The sequence below is a fragment of the Notechis scutatus genome, chromosome 3, assembly GCF_049901735.1.
Source record: "Notechis scutatus isolate UNSWTSFEM ecotype Mainland chromosome 3, rNotScu1.2, whole genome shotgun sequence".
Lineage (NCBI taxonomy): Eukaryota > Metazoa > Chordata > Lepidosauria > Squamata > Elapidae > Notechis > Notechis scutatus.
The window spans coordinates 181,840,619-181,865,685 of NC_142011.1; the positions used below are offsets into that span (position 1 = coordinate 181,840,619).

Genomic DNA, 25,067 nt, shown 5'->3' on the forward strand with positions numbered 1-25,067 from the left:
AGTCAATCCATCTTCATCTCCACAAGTTGCAGCTAGCAGAAGACCAAATAGGGTCAACTCCATCACTTCCTTAAGAAAACAGCAATTTGGGACTTGCCTTCTCTTTGAGTAGTTTCCAAACTGTCTATTTGCCTTACAGCTGCTTCAGCCCTTACTTTTTTGCAATGGGGTTTCTTTTACTTGATGTTTATTATCAGACTCAAGCACAGGGTATCAGGATAAAATAGCACTCGCTTTCTCAGTTATTTTAAAGGAATAAAGAGGAACTTTGGGGGGGAGTGGAATAGGCAAAAATGTGATTCTCTAGAAATAAAACAATACATATCCAGCAGTTTCAAAAGTCCATGGTTTCTATACCTAGGTTTTAGACAATTATATTCTCAACACATGTTAAATAATGTTGAGTCACGGCACAGATTGGATAAATGTAATGGATAAATGAGAATGATGAAAGAGAAATGCTTTGAAAATCAACTGAATTATTACTGCCAGCTTAGGAAAGGTTTTCATATCCTCATGGGAAATTGATTAATATTTTGCACTGCTAGCTCAGTATACTTCTTCAGGATGGTGCTGTTTTAAAATAACATATAATCATTCAATGTTTGGTTCTACCCTTACCATGTTGCTAAATTTTCTGCAAATCAAACAATTATTGCACTAAAAGCAATGTAGGCTTTCTCAATCTTTGCTTTAGCATTTATTCATTTTTACTATTTAGAAGATGGTATATGTTAAGGCGAAGTCATCAACATCTGAAAATTATTTCTTTTCCTTCTTCAGATTACAAAACAATATAAACAGGACACTTTAGGAAAAAGGCACATTTCCTCACAGAAAACATTTATTGGTTAGCTTATACAAATGGCTGCTTCGTAGTATGATTCTCCAATTGAAAATAACTCAGCTAAACCAACAAAATATTCATTTATCCAGCATAATATGTAGTGCAAATCTATACTGGAGTGATTCAAATTGACAGTGAAAATTCCTAAATTTAAAATATGATACTAAAAAAAGACCTTTTTATAGCATATTTGAGGAGGCAGAAACTCCCTGAAAATCCATTGTGAAAGGAATTTGAAGCACATCCTACTTCTAATTCCCTGATCAGGATCTTTTTCTTAGAACTGGTTAAGAGAGTTAAACATTACAGGGACTAATCTGTAACATCTGATTTACACTTATGTTTCATAAGTGTGACTTATTAAAAGGGCCATCTTTTATAAATAGAAACTGCTGCAATGCATAAATTAAACACAAACTTCAAAGTTACCTTTTAAAAATGTGGTATCTCCATTTCTTTTTATAAAAACCAAGGCTTTCATAGAAAATTCTTAAAACATGGCTTGAAATGGAATTCTAAAGACATAAAACGTATTAAGTTCGGTATCTGACAATGGACAAACTCCTGGTCAGCAAAAACTCCAAAACCACAACTTTTCTATGTTGGAATGCTATTAAAAGCTCGGTGTTTTCAAGATTGGTTCCAAGATTGTTTAGACAAAATCTCTAATATCAGCACAATACCTTGCTCCCATGATCCTACAACATGGCAACTTTCAGAATCACCTGCCTCTTTCTGTGCCCTTCTCACTAAATCTTCTAGCTACGCCAAGAACAACTGTCTGGACACTCCCTCATCCACTAGTTTTCATCACATGCTACAACTGTGTATTTAATGGAAATATGGAAAGCAAGGTTCTCAGTGCTACTCAATGGGTTTTCTAGGCTGGGAAAACCACATTTCCCACAATTCCTTGTACCCGACCTGCAGCACAAACGTAGGTGGGAGAATTTCAGTAAATAGTAACAAGGTTGGAAGAGGCTTGAAAATTATGCAAATGCAGGAAGCTTAAAATTCCTCTCCAGCTCAGAGTAGATGTTGAATATTTTCCTTTACGTTAATATTTCAAAGGCTACGAGAAAATTGGCTAGTTTTGGATCCATCACTAATTGGGACTAGTCTCAAGTTCTGTTTCTGATAGTCACATTTTCAGCAGATGTGATTGATTATAAAGTAACTCTTTGATACTGCAGTTTATTACTAGCAAGCAATTAGAGGTACAATTATCTTCTTTTTATTCGTGGCTCATACCTGTAAATTAAGAAAAAGTATGTAAATACAGATTACTTAAGAAACCTTTAAAACTTATTTTGTGTTTAATAAATGGAACTTTAAATTGACTAACAGATTAGACAATTATGAAGCAATAAAGTAACCAGAAACCCCACAAAAATATTAAATGAGATAAAGTAATGTAACAATTAGGAAATCTGACTACATTAGAACAAGTTACTTATTAAAATTCCTATATAAGCCATGAAGGATTCTGGGTGACTTCAGTCCTACCATAAATGTATGGCCTAACTAATCTTACAAAGTTATCGCCAAGTCACAAAAGGAAGCCTAGAGGAATCTGAGATCATTAAAAAGAAGCTTGAATACAATGGCAGTAAACAAGCATTGGAAGTTTATCAATATTTCTCCTCAAATATTTATTTGACCAACATGATGAAACCATGCAGGCTGATCACATTGGGTGCTCTCAGGCGCAAAAGAACAAAAATACCAGGTCTGCATATGAAAGTTCAATTAAACTGATGTATTGTTATAGCCTCTGCACAGGAGTCTTCTCAACTAATTGTCGAGACTAATCTGCTCTAACTGCTTAGAGTTAGATAAAGGTCAACAGCACTGAAGGAGGGTTGGACTTAGTTCACTTGTGGCTATGTATGGACTCCAAGTTGATCCCTCTTTTTACCCCACCTCCAGGTTCTGTCATTCCTTCTCCTACAGGTACATTAAGACCACAGTCTTCCTTTCCATTGAATCTAACATGCGAGATTCCAATTTTCATATATTATATCCCTCATAATTTCAGCATAATAACATAATTTAACATTAATTTTCCAAAGTACAGGTCTCCATACATTCTCCAGGAACATGTAAAATTCCAAACAGAACAAAAAATGATTTATTATGACGGCTTTAATACTCTGGAATGGTGTGGAATCCCACCTAGCTGGCCAGTCAACTGACATATAAGACATTATCTTTATCACACGCATCTCCTTTTCTGATATTTGAATAGTTATTCAGGCTTAAATCCCCAAGTCACTTAACGCAGAACAAAATGGGTACCAAAAATTAAGGGACAATCAGTAAGGAAAAAAATCAAGAGTTTCCTTCTAAAAGCATACATGACCATTGGTTTGAAGAAACAGCTACACATTTCATGTATTTATTTTCATAGGCAAACTTACATAATGCTGATCATTATTTATTTGTCATGACAGAATACAGGAATCAGGTGCCATTTCACTAAATTGCTCAAAAGAAAAGTGCCAATGACTCCACTGTTAAAAATAAGTTCCTTACCGGAACAGATCATCTGCAAGTGATTCTTCTCTTGTTTGACAATTCTGCTCCTAGAAAAAAACAAATGAATGTTTCTTTAAGAACGAGTAGCAAGGATTTTTAATATCAATTTTAAATAGAGACATTCATAAATAATATCCTATGCTGTACAACCACAAGGCTATTTCTGTTCACAATCTTTCCTTCCTACTGCAAACATGGGCAATATCAAGCCTTTCCTGAGGTTGAGGAACGGAGTGGGTGTACAGAAGCATCATATAACCTCCCTCTGATTTTTCACAATACCCCTTCTACTATGCCAACATGCCATCCTTGCATGTTGTGTACATGAAAGACTCTAATAATTGCACTCAATGTTCTGCTGTATCTAGAAAAAATAAGGGTTTAATAAAAACCAAATTCTCTATAGGCATTCACTTACTGTTCTTCTTGGCTTACAAAATACATACGTACATACATAACATAGAGTTTTATTGTATCCAAGCCTGTGATGGCGAACCTATGGCATGTATGCCACAGGTAGCATGCAGAGCCATTTGTGCCTCCACGCAAGCCGCAGGCAAATTTACCTCACTGAGCATGCACGCGCCTCACAGCTGACTTTCAGCTGGTTTGAGGCCTTTTTCAGCCTCCCGGAGGCTTGAAAAAAGCCTCTGCAGGCTTTGCAGACCAAATAATAGGCCCGTTTCATCACTTCCTGTAATACTGGAAGTGACGAGCAAACAGGCCTATTTTTGCCCTGCAAAGCCTGCAGAGGCTTTTCTTCAAGCCTCTGGGGGCTGAAAAGGACCTCAAACCAGCTGAAAATCAGCCAGGTACAGTGCAGATAAAGCGCAAGCAGCGGCGGTGTTGGTATTGGCGTGCGCATGCGCAGGTGGATGTGCATTGCCTTCTGGGGTGCTGGCATGTGAGCATGTATGCTCCAGCACGCGCACAATTTTTGGCACAGGAGTCCAAAAAGGTTAGCCACCACTGGTCTAAGCCTTCATTGAACCACAATACATATTCCTAACATTTCTGTTCAACAAAATTATCAATAACTTTAAAAAAGTGATCCTTTATTAGAGCTTTGTTTTAAGTCTCACTGAGTCACAGAGCCTAGGGTTTGTAAGCTCTCTATAATACAGAACAAGGTGAAAAACTCAAGGTAAGAAATCAATATTCTACACAGACATGCTACAAAGTCATATCCATTTATAAAGCTAAACAACCTTTTTTGCAAAACATTTTAAGCACTAACAATGTCAGTGGTGTTTATATTAGATTAAAAAAAAAGTTTGTGTTTCCTACCTCCATTTCTTGTCTCAACCAATCTTCCATGTCAGGGTTTCTTCTAGCATGATGAGCAATCAGATCTGATCCTCCAATAATATTTGGGAGCCTCCCTGCCCCAGGATACGATATCTGTCCAGGAATAAAAAAGCATATCAGCATATCATATTAATTATTGCCAATGGTTGCAAAGCAGAAGAAAATAAATGCAAATTTGGACCTTGCTTCATTTATTTCTTAAACAAAGTAATTCAATACAACATATGCCAGGATTAATCACCCCACCAGCCCTCATGTATGAATTTCTAAGCCAGGATTCCCACATATCACAAACACTTCCTGCATCAGAAAAAAACCTTCCAAGCGTAATAAATGGTACAGGTAATCCTTGATTTAACAACCACAATTGAGCCCAAAATTTCTGTTGTTAAGTGAATGTTGTTCCATTTTACAACCAATCTTGCCACAGTCATTAAGTGAACCAACTGCAGCTGCTAAATTAGTATCATGGTTGTTCAGTGAATCTGGCTTCCCCATTGACTTTGCTTGTCAGAAGGTTGCAAAAGTTAATCACATGACTCTGGGACATTGCACATGACCTTGGGGATGCTGCAACAGTCATGAAAAATGATCATAAATCAATATTTTCAGTGGTGTGGTAACTTTGAACAGATGCTAAATGAATGGTTTTAAGTCAAGGACTACTTATATTAGGTTCTTGTTTTAGCAGGCAGTGCTTGGTTTCTGCCAGATATAATAACATTAATCAAAAGTTACACTTTTTAAACGAATTATCCATTCATCCTGATAGCTGCCAAAATGCTCTTTGGCAATTTTCTTAGTGAACAGAGGTTTCCACCCTAATAATCTTCTGAGAATCCCATTTTTACCTGTAATTTTCTTTTGGTGGTAAAATTACAGATTTTAGTCAAGGCAACAATGACCAGAAAATTTCTGCAGGATTTTTTTTTAATGACTTCCAGGATGACTTTATGCTGTACCCTTGGAGAAATTTGGACAAAACCATCTATGAAGATTTATTATTGTTTCAAATTTTCTTCATCCCAAGACTGTGTCTCTGGCAATACATCAGGTGAGTCCAAAAGATTATTCTGCACTGTAGGCAATACAATGCTTCTTTTAAAAAAGAAAACTCCTGAAATTTCTTTTGTGTGAAGCCTCTACAATTGTTATGGCGAGAGAACTTGACTGTGATGAAGAAAACAAATGTTTGTGGGATCAATATAGCTCCGTCTTGAATCATTTCAGCCTTGATTTTCTAATGATCTTGTTACACAACATACCTTTTAATTGAACTAACTGAACTTGGGAAGATTTTTTTTCATACTGACATGTTGGATTGTTATGTTTATGAAATAAAAGAAACAAACACCAATTTTTGATGTTGTTTGTTCACTAAAGCTCCTGTCTATATCAGCAGTATCCACAGCAACCTCTTAAAACTCTTTTGCATATGCAAACATTCAGAAAATTCAAAAGGAGGCAACTACTTTATAAAAGTTAATAATTGTACATATGCAAAAACAAGAGAGGAATAAAACAGAATTAAACAAACATTCTTGAAATTTAATATTCTGAACAAGGTTCCTTTGTTACAGTATACAAACCTTTTTAAATTTTTTAAAGTTGTTCAGATGCCCGTAGTCTGAATTTGCTGGAGGAAGGATTTTCTTTGGTTGAGTAACAACCAATGATTTAAATTCCATTAGCAAAACTTTACTAGGGAGATAACTTGAATCATCTCCACATTTACCTGGGTTCTATTTAGGGAGAGAAAGGAAGGACAATTAGTAAAGGCATTAATCCAACTTCTCTATCATTAATGAGATTACCAGAAATATTCCCTCCCCCTACTCTAGGGATTATATCCCAAGTCAATATTTCCCCAAATTTTATAATTAAACCCATTTTATCTTAAAAAATTCAAACAATGTGAACTCATACAAGAATCATGTGCTAGTTGTTAGAAACCTTCCTAACAAACTAATTCATCTAATATTGGGGGGGGGGAGGTTCCCTTAAAAAAATCAACATTATGTGACAGACACTCTGACAATTCTTGATCTTTTGGACAATTGGGAAGATAAAAAATATTACCTATTTTAGATGCAATAACAGAAGCAACCATCAAAGTTGGTACAAGTTAGGGACTCTTTCTGATTTGGGAAACCACATGCAACCTTTCACCTCTGACCTACCGTATTTATCGGCGTATAACACGCACAGGCGTATAACACGCATCTTCATTTTAAGAGGGAAATTTCAGGAAAAAAATTAAATTTCTAAATAAAAACTTTAAAGCAAAATAAGGGTAGCTCAGAACTTTTTTTTATTAATATTATTACCACTTATAAGGTAAATCAGTGGTCCCCAACCTTTTTGTACCAGGGACCGGTTTCAAGCAGAAATTTTTGCAAGGACCAGGGGGAAGAGAAGAGAAGGAGGCTTCGCTCTCTCGCTGCTCCACCATCCAAGGAAGAAACTGCTTCAAAGAAGGGGGGCTTTTCCTGTCGCCGCAGCTATTCCGAAGCGCCCGTTTCACCCCCACTCTCCCACCGCGCGCGCTTCAATCCACAGTGTCCCATTCTGCCTGCCTGCCTGCCTGCCTTAGTTTCTGGTTGTTTGGGAGCAGCTTCGGCTGAGAATAATAACTATTCGCCTCTTTTACTCAGCCGAAGCTGTTCCGATTCAACCATTAACGAAGGCAGGCAGGCAGGCAGAACGGAGCACTGCGGGCGGGCGGGCGGGCGGACGGGGTGGGGTGGGGAGAACGGGCGCTTCAGGGAAGCTGCGGCGACAGTGAAAGCCCCCCCGCTCTTTGAAGCAGTTTCTTCCTGTGCTGGTGGAGGAGCGAGAGAGCGACTGAGAGAGCTGACCCAGAGAGAAGGACAGGCTTCGGTTGCTTCCTCCCTCCCCTTCTTTCATTTGTGTCCTTGATCCCCGATCCCAGCAGCATTCACCGAAGGCTTTAACATTATATCGGCGTATAACACGCATACATCATTTGCCCCCTATTTTCAGGGGGAAAAAGTGCGTGTTATACGCCGATAAATACGGTAATAATCTCAAGCTTTTTTTCTAACAGACATTCTCTTTTTAAATCTCCCAACAGTCCCTATGAAAAATAAAACAAAATGGATCTCCTTTTATACTCTTAATTCTCAAATGGAATAATTACTGTTTGACCTCCTGACAAATAATAGCAAGAACCAAAAAAAAGGAGAATATTGGTAGCTCAGGGTTGAAATGAAGGTTTTTTTTTTTGTTTTTTTTGATGCTCTCTAAGTTAGGTTGTTTTCTTGCAGATATTTCATTCCCAAACTAGGAAACTTCATCAATGCTAGTAAGGATTGGGGTTTGCTCTCAATTAATAGCAAGAAAGAGGAAAAGAGGCAGAAGGCACATGACATATTTTCTTAACGCTACCGCCAATATTGTTTTGGGTAAGAAACAGATATTTAAAAAGATTTGCTTAACATTTTAAGCATTTTTTAATTTTAAAATATTTGTTCCTTCTATATTCACCTTTTACTAAATTATTTCTTGTATTTACATCCCACCTTCCTCCAAATACACACAGCTGTGCCATTTTATTTTCACAATAACCCTGTTAAGTAGTTTGAAATAAACATGAAAATATCCCTTAGATCTGAGTCACTTCTTACAGGTTCTGGTGGTTCCTCTTTGATTTCTTCTTTCTGGCTTTCTGCTGGAAGGGATTTCTCATTTTTTTCCTGTTTAACAAAGATATATTTGTACAGGTGACCCTCGACTTACGACCACAATTGAGCCCAGAATTTATATTGCTAAGTGAGAAATTTATTAAGTGAGTTTTGCCTCATTTGACAACTTTTCTTGCCACATTTGTTAAGTGAATCCACTGCCATTGTTAAATTAGTCACATGGTTGTTAAGTGAATCTGGCTTCCCCGCTGACTTTGCTTATCAGAAGGCCATAAAGAGGATCACAAGACCCTGGGACACTGCAACTGTCATAAATGTGAGTCAATCATCAAGTAACAAATGTTACTTGGCGACAGGGAGGCTGCAATGGTCATAAGAGTGAAAAATGGCCATAAGTCACTTTTTTCAGTGCCGTTGTAACTTTAAACAATCACTAAACAAACTGTTGTAAGTCGAGGACTATTTGTATATGTTTGTACAAAATCTGTGTTAGGCCTAGGGTTATCAGGTTTATAACTCACCTTTCCATCAAAAGCTCACAGCAGGTATGAATAGTACTCCCTCCTCCATTTTGTCCACACCTAATCCTATGGGTAGGTTGAGCTAAAACAACTGGCTAAAAGCAGTGACTTTGTACAACCAGCAATGGATATAACTTAACCTAGGGTTCCCCAGCTCTTCTCTAATGTGTAAGTCATCACTCTATACTCCCAAAAGGATTCCTTTCATGTAACTCATGTATAACTATCATTTTCCCTCCTCCATTTCTGGAGCTCTTCTTCATTTTACAGACAAGGTACTTTTGGATTTTTAAAGAATATAAAAAAGTTAGCTTTCATTCATTAGCAACTTGACTTAAAGTTGCTGCAGTTGCAACTATATCATTAACATGAATACAGTCATGCTTATTCAGGCCTGGCAAATATATCCCCAATCTTTTCTTTTAATAACCAGGCATTTGCTTTCATTAAACCCACTAGCAGACTTAAGAGTGCAACAGCATCCTCCCTTTACTAGCCCAGAATTCACTGATCCCAGTAGTAGAAACAATTCAAGTGCAACCATTGATGCCATTAGTATAGTCCATGAATGCATTCTAAATTCTAAATGCACCCTTCTAAAACTGCCCATATTTTGACCATCACTAATCTCATGAGGTTCCAGAATCTTGAACTATTCTATTGAAAAATAAAAAGAACCCTTCCTATTTTAAATAGTCAATTATTTTGTTAAAAAGTCCAGAACCATTTTAAGATAGAAAATCATAAATTAGCTGACACTTAAGCTCATGAATGCAAGAAAAAAAATATTTGAAATATTGCACGTGACTGTACTACTGTAATTTAAGAAGCTTATATTTATTCGGCAATTACCAAATGTGATATTTTGTGTATGAGCATTTGTGTGCTTTTCTGGAATGTAAATATGTACTTGCTAGTTACATTTACATTGTGGAACAAAATTAAGGTATTACATGCAAGAATAGATATATGAAAGGAAATTATTTAAATGCTAACTGATTAATATATTAAAATGTCTGCAATTTGAAGGACCTAATATGTGAACAGATCTCATGAGGAAAAGCAGGTCTTACCAAAAATTTAGTAGCTTCTATTTTTGTTTCTTTGTTTCTTAAAGTGGTTTCTGTAAGATCCAGTTTCACTTTCTTCTTTGCATTCTGAGAGTTTTTCTCATCCTGATCTCCTATATTCTCTTCTGGGTACAACTCTTGGCTAGCAAATACAAGTTCTAAAGAAGCTTCATCTTCCACAGGGTCCTCTATTTTTTTTGCATTCTGAGAGTTTTTCTCATCCTGATCTCCTATATTCTCTTCTGGGTACAACTCTTGGCTTGCAAATACAAGTTCTAAAGAAGCTTCATCTTCCACAGGGTCCTCTATTTTCTTTCTCTTTTTTGATGCAGGTGTTTCATCAGGGATACTTTCCATTCCTATTTGCTTTAACTTGTTATTTTCCAATATTAAAGTTTTTCTTGAGACCATGTTTGAGTCACTTACTCCTTGTGTTGCTGCATACTGTCCTTTTTGAGAATCCACATTATTTTCCCGTAGCAAAAAAGGTACAGATGGTGTTTGATGGGAAACCTGTGATGACTTCTTATTCATCTTTGCATGTTTTGATAATGGTGTTTCTAATTCCTCATTCCTTTCTCTTAAAATAGAAGAAAGAGACTGAGAGTTGGCTTTACTTTGAAATACCTTTCTAGTCAACAATAGATAGTTGGATGGGTAAAGTTAGAAGGCCTATGGATATTTCAACAAGAAGGTGTTTACATTTAATCCTGTTTCATAAGCAAGACCAATTCTAAATTCTACCAAGCTCAGTCACCCTGTAATAACCATTATTGGAATAAATATCAAATAACAGCTCCCTGTAAGACGTTAGAAGCTAAGTTCGCTAACATAAAAATAAAGCTTAAGAAAGGGAACTTTTTTTTTAACCTTTAAGACTCAATTCAGAAAAAAAGAATTAATGTACCTTTTTTTACCAGTGGCCTGAAAGTAATTTTTAATCAAATTGAGTTGCTGAGAATCTTTCTCCCTGTTCCTGCTATGACCTGAAATTTCAGAAGGTAAACATGCTGGATTGGTGAAGTCAGCTCCATGTGTCTTCTTTAACTGGGGCAGGATTCTCTCTCTGTTTAACCTGCCTGTTCCTTCTGGAGTCTCCCTAACAGTAATTATATCCTGTGACTGGATTGCAGGCTTTGTTTTCTCTTGCGATAATTCCACACTATAAAGGCAAACAGATTAGAAAAAATATTAATCAAAACTGAGATAAGCACACTCCTCCACGGAGTCCTGGAAATAACTGAAGAATTCTACATTGTCTTGACATCTAAGAAAATGTTAACACAATACAAAACTGTGTGGTATTTTGAAGTCTTATCCCTATCAAAATTTGCCTCCTTACTGACCCTCAATGATTTTAATCTTTTCCTATTATCTAATATGAGAAAAAGGCTATTATTTAAGATTGTAAGTTTGCATGCTATTTCAAAGAAGATGGGATATATCAAAACAATTAAAACTTTTAATTGCCTAGAGTGTAATGGCTATATAAAAATACAGAGTAAAATACATATATTTAAATATAACCCAATTAATATTCCATTGCAATTAAAATTGCATACTTGACATACTAAGTGTAAGTTGCTATTTTGTAAAAAAAAAACTTGTTTGCTGCTAATAACTAACTTCAACAACTAATTCCTATGCATGTATAGTATATATTGTATACTTAGATGTCCATCCACAATTGACTGATGATTTATTTACTCATTTTCTATAACTGCCCAACTCAGCCAAGTGATTCTGAGTTGAATGAACCATGCAACTAGATTCTCCTTAACAAGCAACTAAATTGTTAAAACAATCATTTGAAATTGCCTCCAGAAGTTGTGAATGCTGCAACACTGGAAGTTTTTAAGAAGAGATTGGGCAACCATTTGTCTAAAATGGTATAGGGTTTCCTGCCTGAGCACAGGGTTGGACTAGAAGATCTCTAAGGTCCAGAAATGGAGGTCCCCCTTCCATCTATTCTATTCTATTCTATTCTATTCTATTCTATTCTATTCTATTCTATTCTATTCTATTCTATTCTATTCATCTATCTTATTCTATTCTATTCTATAGTCCAGTCCAGTCACAGAAGTTTCTACACTAATTCACACACTATATAAGATGTCCCCAATTTCACCAATCACTGAAGAGGTAAGAAATTATAGTTTTGGAATCAACTAAAAAAATTGGAACGATAATATACAGTAATGTGTCCATCACTTCATCCATTTCTGTATCATCTACAAACGCACTGATGTCCTCTTGGTTGGAAGGCATTGTTGTTTTCTCCACTGCTACACTTTGAGATTGACTTTGTTCCGGGACAGTAGCAGTTTTTATATCTGCAATTTAGATATGAAGATAAAATGAACAACCATTTTATCAGAGTTATGTAAATTAAATTCATATAATTCTGGTGTTTTATGTTTATTTTTATATACAGCATTATGTTACAATACTTACACTTTACAGAATACAGAATATCTACGGCTAACATGTTATTAAGTAAAAAATATTAAATATGTTATTCCTACTATTCCTAGTGATGTTTTCATTCTATATATGAAGTGTATCTTAGTCTTAATGCTGCCTTGAGTTCCTGAAGGAAAGGCAGATTATAAATCTAACAAATTATGGTATTTGCAACCCACAACCTCATGGCAGTTCCCAACATAAATCAAAACATCAATAATAAAGTCCACTATTATTACTGCAAATCATAGCAAGCTTCATATCTGCACCAGTACAATGTAACCGTTAATAGTAATACCAGGAGGTATTTAGATAATGCAGGTGTGATTTAGTCCATGGTTTTATGACCTTAAACACAGGCAAATAATGGGCTCATAGTAAATGTGATAATTTGCATTGGACTAAATGGTGTTTAAAAAGATGGGCACTGCTTAGTGCTGCCAATCAAAAGGCACACACTTAATTCTGCATTTTTTTGTGAAATTTTTTTTTAGGAGAAAGACAAACATGTTTTGGAAAAAGAAAGGAAAATTATAAATTTCAGGATGTAAATTTACAATGACAGTGTTATTTGCTAGCATTCCACATAAAGGTCTGTATTCAAAGCACCACTTGTTCATAAATATATTAATTATCTTTGATTAGATATCCAAGGTATCTAATGAAACTTAGAGAATTACTGGTACAATAACATGAATAGTAGGAGTGGCTGCTGCTATATAAATATATCTGAGCTGGAATTAAATCTTGGGCTAATAGGCTTCATTCATCAACATCAACATCTTTTATTAGGAAACTATTAATTAAAAAATTCTTTGTAACGTCAACTTTTAACACTATCCCTCTTCTGAATTTTTTTATTAAAAAAAAGCAAATAATTACTTTTACTGTATAACAAGGAAGTTATATATAAATTTTTTTTTCTCTTTTTTGCTCAAATGACTTAAATGTATTGAGATTATAACTGTTGTTGGGCGTCCTGAGTCTTTGAAAAAAGTTCAAGTTTCATCTAACACTAAACAAAAAGATGTAACAAAAAGATGAAATCTATATGGAAGGAAATTAGAAATTATTTCAGAAATTCTCTCTGAGGTTAGTCAATGCTGATGGGTTTTGGTAATTTAAAGCTCACTTTTTGCTATATATAGTGAATTTCAGTGTGCTGTTCTCATAAGTAATTGGAGAGGATTACACAATGCATAAACACAGAACAAAAAGGTTTTCTGATTACATTCTAGAAATAAAATGCAAATGTATGAAAAGATTGGATGCACAATTATTGTTTATATAAATTAGACTAGGCATGGTTTGCTTAGGCATAGTTTGTTGAGTAAATTCATGAAAAAAATTAGAAGAGAGAAAGACAATTATTTTTTTGGGGGGAGGGGGGGGAATTACTTTCATACAATACATTATTTAAAAATAAAACCAAGCTGCAATTGAATAATACAGGTAAACAGTTATCCTAGTGTTATTGACTAAATATCAATTTCTTAAACAAAAGACTTAAGAAAAGAAAAAACAATGTGGAAAAAAGTACTTTGGTTACCTCCACTGGGTGAAATTTGAGGATTACAGTATTTTTCTGTAGATGCAAAAATAACTGCTAAACCAATTTCTGCCTCTGAGATTGTTCTATAATTCTTCCTAACAGAAATAAAATGTGTTATCAAAAAAGTATCATTCATCTAAAATATCCAGAAAAACATTTAAAAACAGACTTCCACACAGAATTCAGGGTAGCACAAAAATATTCAAGTAGGTTGCTAGATCTTTTCCCTACTCTTTAAAATGCTTTCTTGAAATACAGGGAATCAATTCATTTTTTTTTAATGTTTAGTTTTAAGTCTACAATCCACAACTGTGCCAGTTTTTAGTACCTAAGCGTTCTCATGAAAAAATTAAACATGATTTCCTATAATTGGTCAATCCCTTAACAACAATAGCACTTAGACTTACATACTGCTTCATAGTGCTTTACATCCTTCTCTAAGTGGTTTAGAGTCAGCCCCCACAATGGATCTGGGTCCTCATTTTACCGACCTCGGAAGGATGGAAGGCTGAGTCAACCTTGAGTGGATCAGAATTGAACTCCTGGAGTAAGCAATGAGTTAGTCCTGCAGGACTACATTCTAACCATTGCGCCACCATGGCCTTTTCTTTTAATCAACCAATTATGTTTTTTTTTTTACTATTTCACATTGGACAATTATATCCAAAGCCTTGATAGTAAATTAATACATATGTTCAGGTTTTGGAAGCTACAGGAACCTTAGTATGTTACATGGAACCTTACAATGTCAAGCCTATGTGTCATATTGAAAGTTTATTTTAAAATATTTCAAAATTTTATTCTGTAAAAATACATTTCACTGTACAACTGATGGTGGATTACATAGCAAAAACTTTCAGAATTCCTACTAAGTACAGCAAAAGTTAATCTAGAATCCTCGGAGCAAATTATGTGATGAAATAATAAAAAAAAATCTCTTAATCAAATTCAAATAGTACTTTCTTGCACAATAAACTATGCTGTAAGATGAATATCTCCTTTATGTTTTCAATTTTGCATCATATTGCAAAATGGTGATGACTCAGCAGTTGTTTAAATTATAAACAGTAAGCTACACCTTTGCAAGACAGCTGTGATATTATCAATCCATTTTTTGTCCAAGGTAGAAATTGATAGTTGGGAGTTTGTAGATCCTACTTCAATGACACAAGTGTTAGATGTTACTAAAGCAGCAGCAGCTTCTGTTTTGTCAGTCAACAGTCTTGCTTCTCCTCCTCCAAGCTTAATTGCTGAACTCAATTTTGCATGCTAGAATGAAATTAAATGTAAAGAACTGAGCTGGTATTAATGTGTAATTTTTAAATCTATATAAATACACCAGTCATTTCAAAAATTAAACAGAACAACAAAGAGGCCTCTCTAAGTTGCAATAAACAAATGTTAAGTACAGTTAAGTGCTCGATGTACAACCATTCATCTAGTGAACAATCGAAGTTACAACGGCACTAAAAAAAGTGACTTGCAACTGTTTTTCACATTTACAATGATTGTAGCAGCCCTATGGTCACATGATCAAAATTTGGATGCTTGGCAACTGGTTCATATTTATGACCGTTGCAGTGTTCCCAGGGTCATGTGATCACCGTTTGCAACTTTCTGTCAAGCAAAGTCAATGGGGAAGCCAGATTGACTTAATAATCACTTAATACTAAATTAACAACAGCAGTGATTTATTTAACAAGTGTGACCAGAAAGGTTGTAAAGTGGAACAAATCTCACTTAACAATTGTCTCATTTAGCAACAGAAATTTTTACCTGCTTAGCTGTTAGAAACATAAATTTTTTTCCTCTGAAAATAGTTCTTCTTCTAGGACATTTGATGAGATCTATATTTTCATTCTCAATACTTGGTTCATCAACTTTTGGAAAAAATCTAAAAACAAAGGAAACTCTTATAAAATTTCATAACTTATTTATAAAGAAAGATTTTCTTTAAAATGAAATAGCTTTTCCCTTAGAACACATTTTCTTTTCACTATCTCAGAAGGATGTATTACATTCCAGACTGAGATTTTATTTAGCACCGTCCTTTGTCTTGGGCGTGTTCTTAAAGCAAGCCTTGGATGAACACAAAGATTATTACTCCCCATCAAGTATTTGTATATCCAAAAGTATTTATTAGATTCACAGTATTCCTTGATTTATGACCTGTTATTTAGTCACTGTTCCAAGTTACAATGAATCTTCCCAGGACTACTTATGACTCAGTTATGAAGTAATCCTCCGATTATTTCCAGTTCCCAGCAAAGAATACCAATTGCATACAATGGATTTGCATAACCACCATGATATTTGCATATTTATTATTTATTAAATTTGTATGTCATCCATCTCACCACTGAGTGACTTGAGGTGACTGCGGTGATTCATTTACGTCATTAAAAAGGTCATAAAAATCAGGCAAAGTCATGTGGTGACTTATTTAACCACTGGTACAACGTAAGATGGTAATTTCGAGCTCAACTACAGTCATAACATGAGGACTACTTTGTATCCCACTTTTCTCCAGGAGCTCAATTTTTCTGCAATTAAAACATTCTGAGATAGGTTAGACTGGGAGAATGTGATTGTCTCAAAAATTATCCAGGATTTTTCTATGGCTAATGGTGAACTAGAAGTCAATGTCTTCATCGTTATACTATTAGGGATTTGATTTGACCACAGCATACCATTTATCAGAGGAAAAGTTGATGGATCCAAAAAAGGTATGTGATGTTGAAATGTTAAATATGAACTCCTCTGTAGTGATAATATTCATTTCAGTTTTAATTATCAAATCTGACCAAATTGTAATGTTTAAATTCAGAGGAGTTTTTCTGCTGATAATATATTGGTTAATATATATTGAAATTCATATTTTAGAGAATATTATTTACTCCACAAAAAAAATTATAAAGTAGTATTTAAAATCTTTGTTAGTGTAGCTATCTTTAAGGCTTACACTATCTTGAAGATATTACCATAGAGATCTCTATAACAACTTAATGAAATTAAGTCAATGATATTCTTATAATAATTGAAAATACCTGGTTGCCTCCCAAAAGTACACATAGCCCTGTATCATAAATGTAATATATACACTGCAAATTAAATTCTATATTAAGATGAGTTGTATCCAGCCTGTAAGAAGAAATGAGTGCAAATGACAAAGGAAATATATATTTCTAATGTGGTTTGTGTAATGGCCAGGAAAAATGTTTTAATTATGTAATGGTACTCATAAAGAAAAAATGGGAGAATATAGGTATAGATAATGACTATTTTATGGAAGTCCTGTAAAGATTTAAGACAGAAAAACTGTGATCATCTTTCTGTGAAATAGTTAAACATGTTCTATGGTTGATCTAGACTCCCAATGATTACACTTGGCAGCAATGCAAAAATGTTTTGTCACTGCATTTTTCCAGGACATTCTTCAATTTTCCAGTCTAGCCTGTTATTATCTGCTTATCTTCCATACCAGTCTAACCAGGGTTAATCCTATTTTGCTTTTAAGTCCAGACGAGATCAGCCAGATGCTGTCATCTGAGGCTGCCTGATAAGTAGAAGTTTGCAAAGTCAAATGTTGTAACTTTTAAATCCCATGAACCCATCTTCAGCCATTCCAACCTCATTGGAAGCATTCTCTCATCCGAATGGACAATTCTGTTTAATTGACCCAACTTTGAAACATAGTTTTAACTGTAATAAGAAGTTTATACTGTAACAGTCCTTTTCCAGATCAGACCATTTCAATTACTAGTAGAACAGTCTTTTTCAGAGCACTTTAAAAGAAATTGTAGGAAGGAAAGCATAATATTTAGTCCTCAAAACATTATGCACCCTTTGTTCAATATAACCTTCACCCAGAAAGAGAATGATAGTACAAGCTGTGTCTTTTGACTTCTCACAACATTCAAGAATATCAATCAAATTGTTTTGCAGGTACTGTTACTTTCTCAGTGGACAATTATAGCGTGTAATATGAGGAATCTTTCTGTTTCCATGAAGTACTGACTGGGAGTTATAGAAAGAACTGTTATTAATAAATAGGTGATATTCAGCCTTTTTTTCTGTTGGAATTGAGTATAATAGCTGAGTAACATTCTGAAATCTGTAATAGGGCAGGTTAGTATGAACACACTAAAATACAATCCAGGCAACTCAGAGCTATTTTTATTGTGCCTCCTGGAGATATGTTTACACCTTACACGCTAAGAATTTTGTAGTGCTTTCAGATATAATAGATTAAAATTACATGTCTGTAGCTCTGGATATTGCTTTCAATAATGTCAATTAAAAGAGGACGTTCATCAAAGGATATACTTAGGTTCTAAATTGAGAGCAGAGCCTATCTTTTTTAATTGATGTGGTCTGTTTTGGAGATTATTATTTTTTTAAAATCTGTTTCTTTAAAATCAGGATGAAACTCTGCAGGACGTACATATGCCAGACAACTGGTCAATCCTCAATTTACAAAAGTATTTTCTGGAATGAAAATGAAATATAGAAGTAAATCACCCTATTCTCATGTTGTCTACCTCAAATTTAAGGACAGTCCAGAAATATATAATTCTCAATGGTATTAAAACTTGCTTAAAAATCAAGACAAGTAAGAACTTGCTATCGTCCTTGCTTGTCTCCCAATTTAATTCATTCATTAGGATAATCCAGACTAAAATTGGGTCTACAAGATTGAAATATTTCTTTGCTTTGGCAAAACCCAGAAACAAAAACCTGTGATAAGTTCATCTTCCATCACCATTAAGATTATATCGTTCACTAACCCTAGATTTGTAGAACTTTCATCATCTGAGGTTTATCAAATACAGAGTTTCATTGATATAAGAAACTGGGCTTTTTGGACTTTTAATCCTTAAAAGATACTAGGATACATATGGAGCTGGATACCATTGTCTCATTATTGATCCGCCTATTGTTTAAATTAGTACTTTTATCCATTATTATTCCTTGCCTAGATACTGAATTGCAGAAAGAATGCCATTCAGTAGCACAAGGCCATAAATAATCAAAAGGAGAACGCAAGGTATTTTCTTATGAAATAATAATAGAAGTAGCATTTATAGCACATGATTAATGTACCTTGGATAATTACATTTAATCAAGGCATACTTCAGTAGTTTAGAAAGCGAATGTAACCTCAGCAATTGTTAATTGGTAGATTATTATAAAATGAAACATTAAAACTTTTTTAAAATGGGGATGTATCTTAGAACTTTTTACCTTTCAGGCAGTGGTAACTGTTGCTTTGCTTGAATGGCTTTGATTAATTCATCAAAATATTCCGGCTTCATAATTGGTCGACCACAAATCAGTGCACATATTGTCTACAACAAAAGTGGGAAATTATAATAATAATTCATAGTGATACAAAACATGTAATCTCTGGGATCTTAATTCAGGTTCCTCAGCCTAGTACAAACCATTCTGTTTGTAAACTTATTCACTGATTATATTTCAAACTGAGATTTCCGTACAAAAGGAACAGAAGTCCTATAATAAAATTCTATAATCACTGTACAACAGTTTGCATTGTTTTATTATTTTCTACAGTCAGTATCTTATTTTTACAATATATAGCAACTAATCCTTCTACAAAAGGATTCCCATTAATATAAAGTAGTCTTTGTTTAGCAACTATAATTGAGACAGGCAACTCAGTCATTAAACAAAGCGTTGCTTGCAATCGCCACTGGTTTAAGATCTTAGTTCAGAGTTTCTTTGCTTTACAGTTTTTTTGCAACGTCATAACAGCAAACAGTTGCTAAACTAGGCTGTTGTTTAAACAAGGACTACCTATACTTTCAGTTGTGACTATTAAATATGTGGGTTTTCTGGAAAAGTTTGAATTGGAACATTTTCCAAAAAAAATTCTGGAAAACATTTTTATGCAAACAAGTATGATTCGAATTAGAACAGTGGTCGCCAACTAGTGGGCCAGGGACCACTAGTGGGTCGTGAGAAAATTTTGGTGGTCCGTAATTAATCCAGGCTGCACGGGAACACAAGGCTGCGCTGCCCAAATGGCCTGCCAACCTGCTGGCCCCCACCCTTCGGCCAAGCACAAACCTTACCTTGAGTAGAGCCACATGAGCTGGAACTGGAAGATAAGACCAATGGTGTGGGAGGGAAATCCACCCCGGGGTGGCTTGCTGACATTGGTGGGAAAGTCAGTCCCATATTCCAGAGCTGCAGTAGTCACAGGACTGGCCGTTTGGTCATCCCGAAGCAGCTCCTCCAGTCCATGGCAGGCTGGTGCACCCGGGTGGAGGAGCAGCTGTTCCAGCATGACCAAAGGGCCAGTCCTGTGACTAGCGCAGCTCTGGAATATGGGACCGACTTTCCCACCGATGTCAGCAAGCCACCATCAGTCAAAATCCATATTAGTGGTCTGCGGGATTTAAAATTATGAGTTTGGTGGTCCCTGAGGTCCAAAAGGTTGGCGACCCCTGAATTAGAATACACGTAGTTCTTGGTTATATCCCTAGTTGATTGAAATTATTAGTTGAAATTAATTGAAAATGTTGACACTCCCCGTCCCCCAGACGTTTCTGTGCGACTCTGTTAACTATCTTATCCCAATCACTTCTTCAACTTCTACATATGTATGAATCACTCATTGCCTTATACCCTGTGCATTTATCTTGGCTGATCCAATATAATCTGACCTTCTCTACGATTTCTTCATTGAAAAGGTTTATATTGTTAATTATATTTTTAACATTGAAATATCAATATATCTTAATATTATTCACCCAAATAAATCATTTATTAAATAAGGAAGAATGACAGCTGTACTGTCGCCATAAATATTATATTCCTTTTCTTTTCCTTGCTGTATTACTAGCCATATACTGTAAGTAAGTAAGTAAGTAAGTAAGTAAGTAAGTAAGTAAGTAAGTAAGTAAGTAAGTAAATGTATTAAAAGGCATCCAAGCCTATACTCCTGTGAACAAATGGACTAATGGGACTTACTTCCTAAAAAACCTTGTGTAAGAGTGGAAATAAAACATTTCCCCGCATCTATCCTTCCGGTGCCCATTGCTGGGATGCTTCCATTTAGTTACTCACCTTCACAGTAACTTTAACTAGAACCATAACAAGATGGGTACAGTCTTCGTTCCACTCATTCACTACATGGCCACCCAGCTGAAGAATATTTTTATTTAAAATATTTTTCTGCAAAACATCTAAGCATGAAGAACACACTACCAGTGGTTCATATTCTACTCTGCAAAATACAATAAAACAGAATATGATTATAAATAATGCCAAACAGCTCACCATTTCTTAGCACAGTAGTGGGAGTCTTAGGACCTAAAGGAGTTGACCCTGTTTGATGTGTTTGGACAAGAAAATGAAACAAGGAGAAGGTGGTCCACATACAGAATCAGATATGGCCTTAAAGGTGACAATCAATAGCTTAAATAGAACACTTAAGTCAAGTGACAATCAATGCAGCTCCCAAAGCTGTGGGTTAATCCAAGAATATCAAGATTCATCCATCATAGCCTAGGATAATACATGCTATATAACTGTAGTTTCTGAATGCTCTTCAGGGCAGACACATGTATAAGTCACAATAATTAAAACAGGAATTGACTAGGGTATAAGCCACTGTGAGAAGGACTCTCTCCCATCCCAAGAATGCTGCAACTGGCAAGCAAAATATAGCTGCAAACACCGTCTTGGTAACACCTTTTTAAAGCAGGAACTGTGATTCTAGGACAGTGATGGCTAACCTTTTCAGCACCGAGTGCCCAGAGCGCATGCGCACACTGTCAAAATGCAACAGGTGTGCATCCCCCACATATGCGTCCTACACCCCACACAGGTGCCCCACGCAACCGCAGAAGAGAACCAAAGACTAGCTGGCCGGCAGGAGGCACGCACACATGTGGGGCTGAGCTGGGGCGACGGCTCACATGCCCAGAGAGAGGGCTGTGTGCAGCATCTCTGGCATGCGTGCCATAGGTTCGCCATCACGGTTCTAGGAGAACTCCTAAATTGTGGACCATTTCTGAACAAGGGAATAGAAACCGTTCAGAGTCAATCATGGAACTGTTAAGTACACAAACCTAAAGTCACTCTGCCTCTGAAGGATTCAATTGGAATATGCTCTTCCTCCACCGAACCCTGACATTCTCTAGGCACTTGTCCAGCACTTCAATTATGGCTCTGTTGGCTCTGAGGTGTGATGTATAGCTTGAAATCTAACTTTGTGCTGGCAAATGACCTCCCCTAATATTAAAAAGAAGTGGATAGAAGATAGAAGCACTCACAAGATAGATGTTTCAGGGCAGATTTCTCCTCCCTCAATACAAGCTGAAATCGCCCCTTCAGAAAGGAGGAGAACCACTGTAAGACAGTGCCAACCACTCCAATCCCTTGGAGACACTCCAAGAGGATACTAGGATTAATAGTATTGAAATCTGCTGAGAGCTCAAGAAGGATCAACAGAGCTGCACTCTCCCCATACTGGTCACTCCATAAGTCATCCTCAACAGTGACCAACATAATGTGGTGTATCCCAGCTTGAACCCTGATTGCCAAAGGCCCAAGCAATTTACTTCAGGGATAACTAACTCATGGCCTGGCTGCCACATGCATCACATGCTGGCCCCATGCCCACCTGGTTTAATAAGCGGAAAAAAGACCCGATATGTCACGTGACGACGCCATGACAGTATGAGTTTGACAACCCTAATATACTTCCTCTAAGACTGTCTGCAGTTGGAAGTCTCCACTTCCTCCATAATATATCCTTAAAAGGAAGATTAGAGACAAATGTAAACTTGTTCAAAACAGCCAAATTCACTGATGATTTCTTGAATTCACTGAGACACATTTTCTACTAAACTAAAGCTTTAACGCTTATTTGGCAATAAGATATGCTGAATATTAAAGCTCTAGAAGATGACTACAAAAAACTGGAAAAAGAATTACAGAAAATGCCACAGAAAAAAGATATTAAACTTAAAATGGACATAATCAAACATAAAATGGGCCAGGTAGAGAAAGAAGAACTGGCACAAAAAATCAGAAGTGCTAAACAGAACTATTTTGAAGATGTAAATAGGCCAGGTAGATGGTTAGCATATAAACTGAGAAAGGAGAAAGAATCAAGGAAAATATTAGAGTTAATAGATGATCAAGGCCAAATGTGTTATGGTAATAAAGAGAAAAAGGCAATTATCCGAGACTTTTATGGACAACTATATAAACAGGAGGATCTTGATGAGGGAAAAATTAAACAGTATTTACAAAAAGCTAATCTACCTAAGATACCTGAAGAGACTGAAAAAAATGTTAGAAAGTACTATAACAATGATGGAACTAACCGAAGCATTCAACAGACAGAATAATGGGAAAGCACCAGGTCCAGACGGGCTTCCGGCAGAATTTTATAAAACACTACAAGAATCGTTGAGCATTCCACTGCTAGAAGTCATGAACGAAGTTATGTTAAATAAGAAAATACTTAAAACATGGTCAGAAGCTTATATCACACTTATTCCAAAAGAAGGGGCCGATCCATTACAAATTAAGAACTACAGACCTATTTCCTTATTGAATGCAGACTATAAAATCTTTGCCTCAATTTTGGCAGAAAGGCTAAAAAAATACTTAAATAATTTTATTCATCCTGATCAGAATGGATTCTTACCAAAGAGACAAATTAAAGACAATATGAGGGTAATTCTGGACACTTTGGAATATTATGAGGCGCATCCTGAAAAACAAATGGCTTTGATATTCCTAGATGCCCAAAAGGCATTTGATAAAGTGAATTGGAGATTTATGTTATTATTACTGGAACAGATGGGCTTTGCCAGAAAATTTATCCAAGCAATAGAAGCCATATATTATATGCAAACGGCAAAAGTAATGATACATATAATAAAAAGTAATGATACACATAATAAAAATTTGAAGTATTTGATTGTAAATGTATTAACAGCGGCTAGGATTGTATTTGCTAAAAATTGGAAGAGTGAGAAAATACCATTAGAGGAAGAAATTATTAAGAAAATATTGGAATGTGCTGAAATGAGTAGATTGACATTTGAAATTAGAGAACAAGAAGATAAACAATTCTATGAAGTTTGGGACCTTTTTTATCAATGGCTAGATAATAAAACATAATAATAGAATATTTAGAAACTAAGGAAATAATGAATCTAAACTTTTTTTTTTGATAGTATCTTTATAAAATTTTATTAAGATAGACTTGGTATGACTTTATGATTTGCTATAAAATAAATTAAGTAAACTATAGTTATCTCGTTAAAGTATGAATTAATAAAATTGTAGTCAAATGATTGTTTAATAATGATATCAGGTTATATAATTGTTGATTGATAATATGAGCTATTATGCAATACAACTACAATGGAGATTATGAAATGGATGCACAAAAAGGAGTGGTAAACCAACCGATACACTGTCTGTAAATTCATGAAGGAGGATGATGCTTTTATGTTTTATGTCTTATGTTTTATGTGTCTTTGTTCGTTGTTAAAATCAATAAAACTTTTTTCAAAAAAAAAAAAGATATGCTGAATCTGTAGATATGCTTCTAAGTCATATTTTTTGGAGTATAAGACACTCCAAAGTATAAGGCACACCTAGCTTTTGGGGAGGAAAACAAGAAAAAAAATCTGCCTCTGCCTGTGCAGCAAACAGCCAACACCCTTTTTCAGCCTCAGCACATCCTGATAAGCACAAGCAGCTGATTGTCAGTTGGATCGGGCTCCCGGTGATCAGCTGTTTATGGCTGCAGGGATTGCCATAGCCTATTGCCGCCTCCGCGCAGCCCATTTTCGGCATCCACATCCCATTTTCAGCCTCCGCACACCCCATTTTCGGCCTCCGCACACCCCATTTTCGGCCTCCGTGTGCCCCATTTTCGGCCTATTCCTGGTAGGGGAGATTGGATCGGGTGAAAAATGGGATGTGTGGAGGCTGAAAACAGGGTGCAGACACCAAAAATGGGGCACGCGGAGGTGTCAATAGGCAATCCCTGCAGCCTGAAACAGCTGATCATCGGGAGGCCGATCCAACCAACAATCAGCTGCTTGT

The 25,067-nt window shown here is 35.7% G+C and overlaps 1 protein-coding gene across 1 annotated transcript in view; it reads right to left on the reverse strand.

Moving 5' to 3' along the window:
- Positions 1-826: 826 nt before the first annotated feature.
- Positions 827-25,067, reverse strand: part of NBN (nibrin) — a 33,858-nt gene continuing 9,617 nt past the window's right edge. The window contains exons 4-16 of the mRNA XM_026691067.2: positions 21,057-21,216; positions 19,209-19,312; positions 15,741-15,858; positions 15,043-15,233; positions 13,962-14,059; positions 12,144-12,282; positions 10,857-11,111; positions 9,953-10,529; positions 8,341-8,409; positions 6,283-6,435; positions 4,673-4,786; positions 3,383-3,432; positions 827-2,098 (exon numbers count right to left, since the gene is read on the reverse strand). Of these exons, the coding sequence (XP_026546852.2) occupies positions 2,071-2,098; positions 3,383-3,432; positions 4,673-4,786; positions 6,283-6,435; positions 8,341-8,409; positions 9,953-10,529; positions 10,857-11,111; positions 12,144-12,282; positions 13,962-14,059; positions 15,043-15,233; positions 15,741-15,858; positions 19,209-19,312; positions 21,057-21,216 (2,056 nt within the window). The 3' untranslated portion in view covers positions 827-2,070. The remainder of the gene's footprint in view (positions 2,099-3,382; positions 3,433-4,672; positions 4,787-6,282; positions 6,436-8,340; positions 8,410-9,952; positions 10,530-10,856; positions 11,112-12,143; positions 12,283-13,961; positions 14,060-15,042; positions 15,234-15,740; positions 15,859-19,208; positions 19,313-21,056; positions 21,217-25,067) is intronic.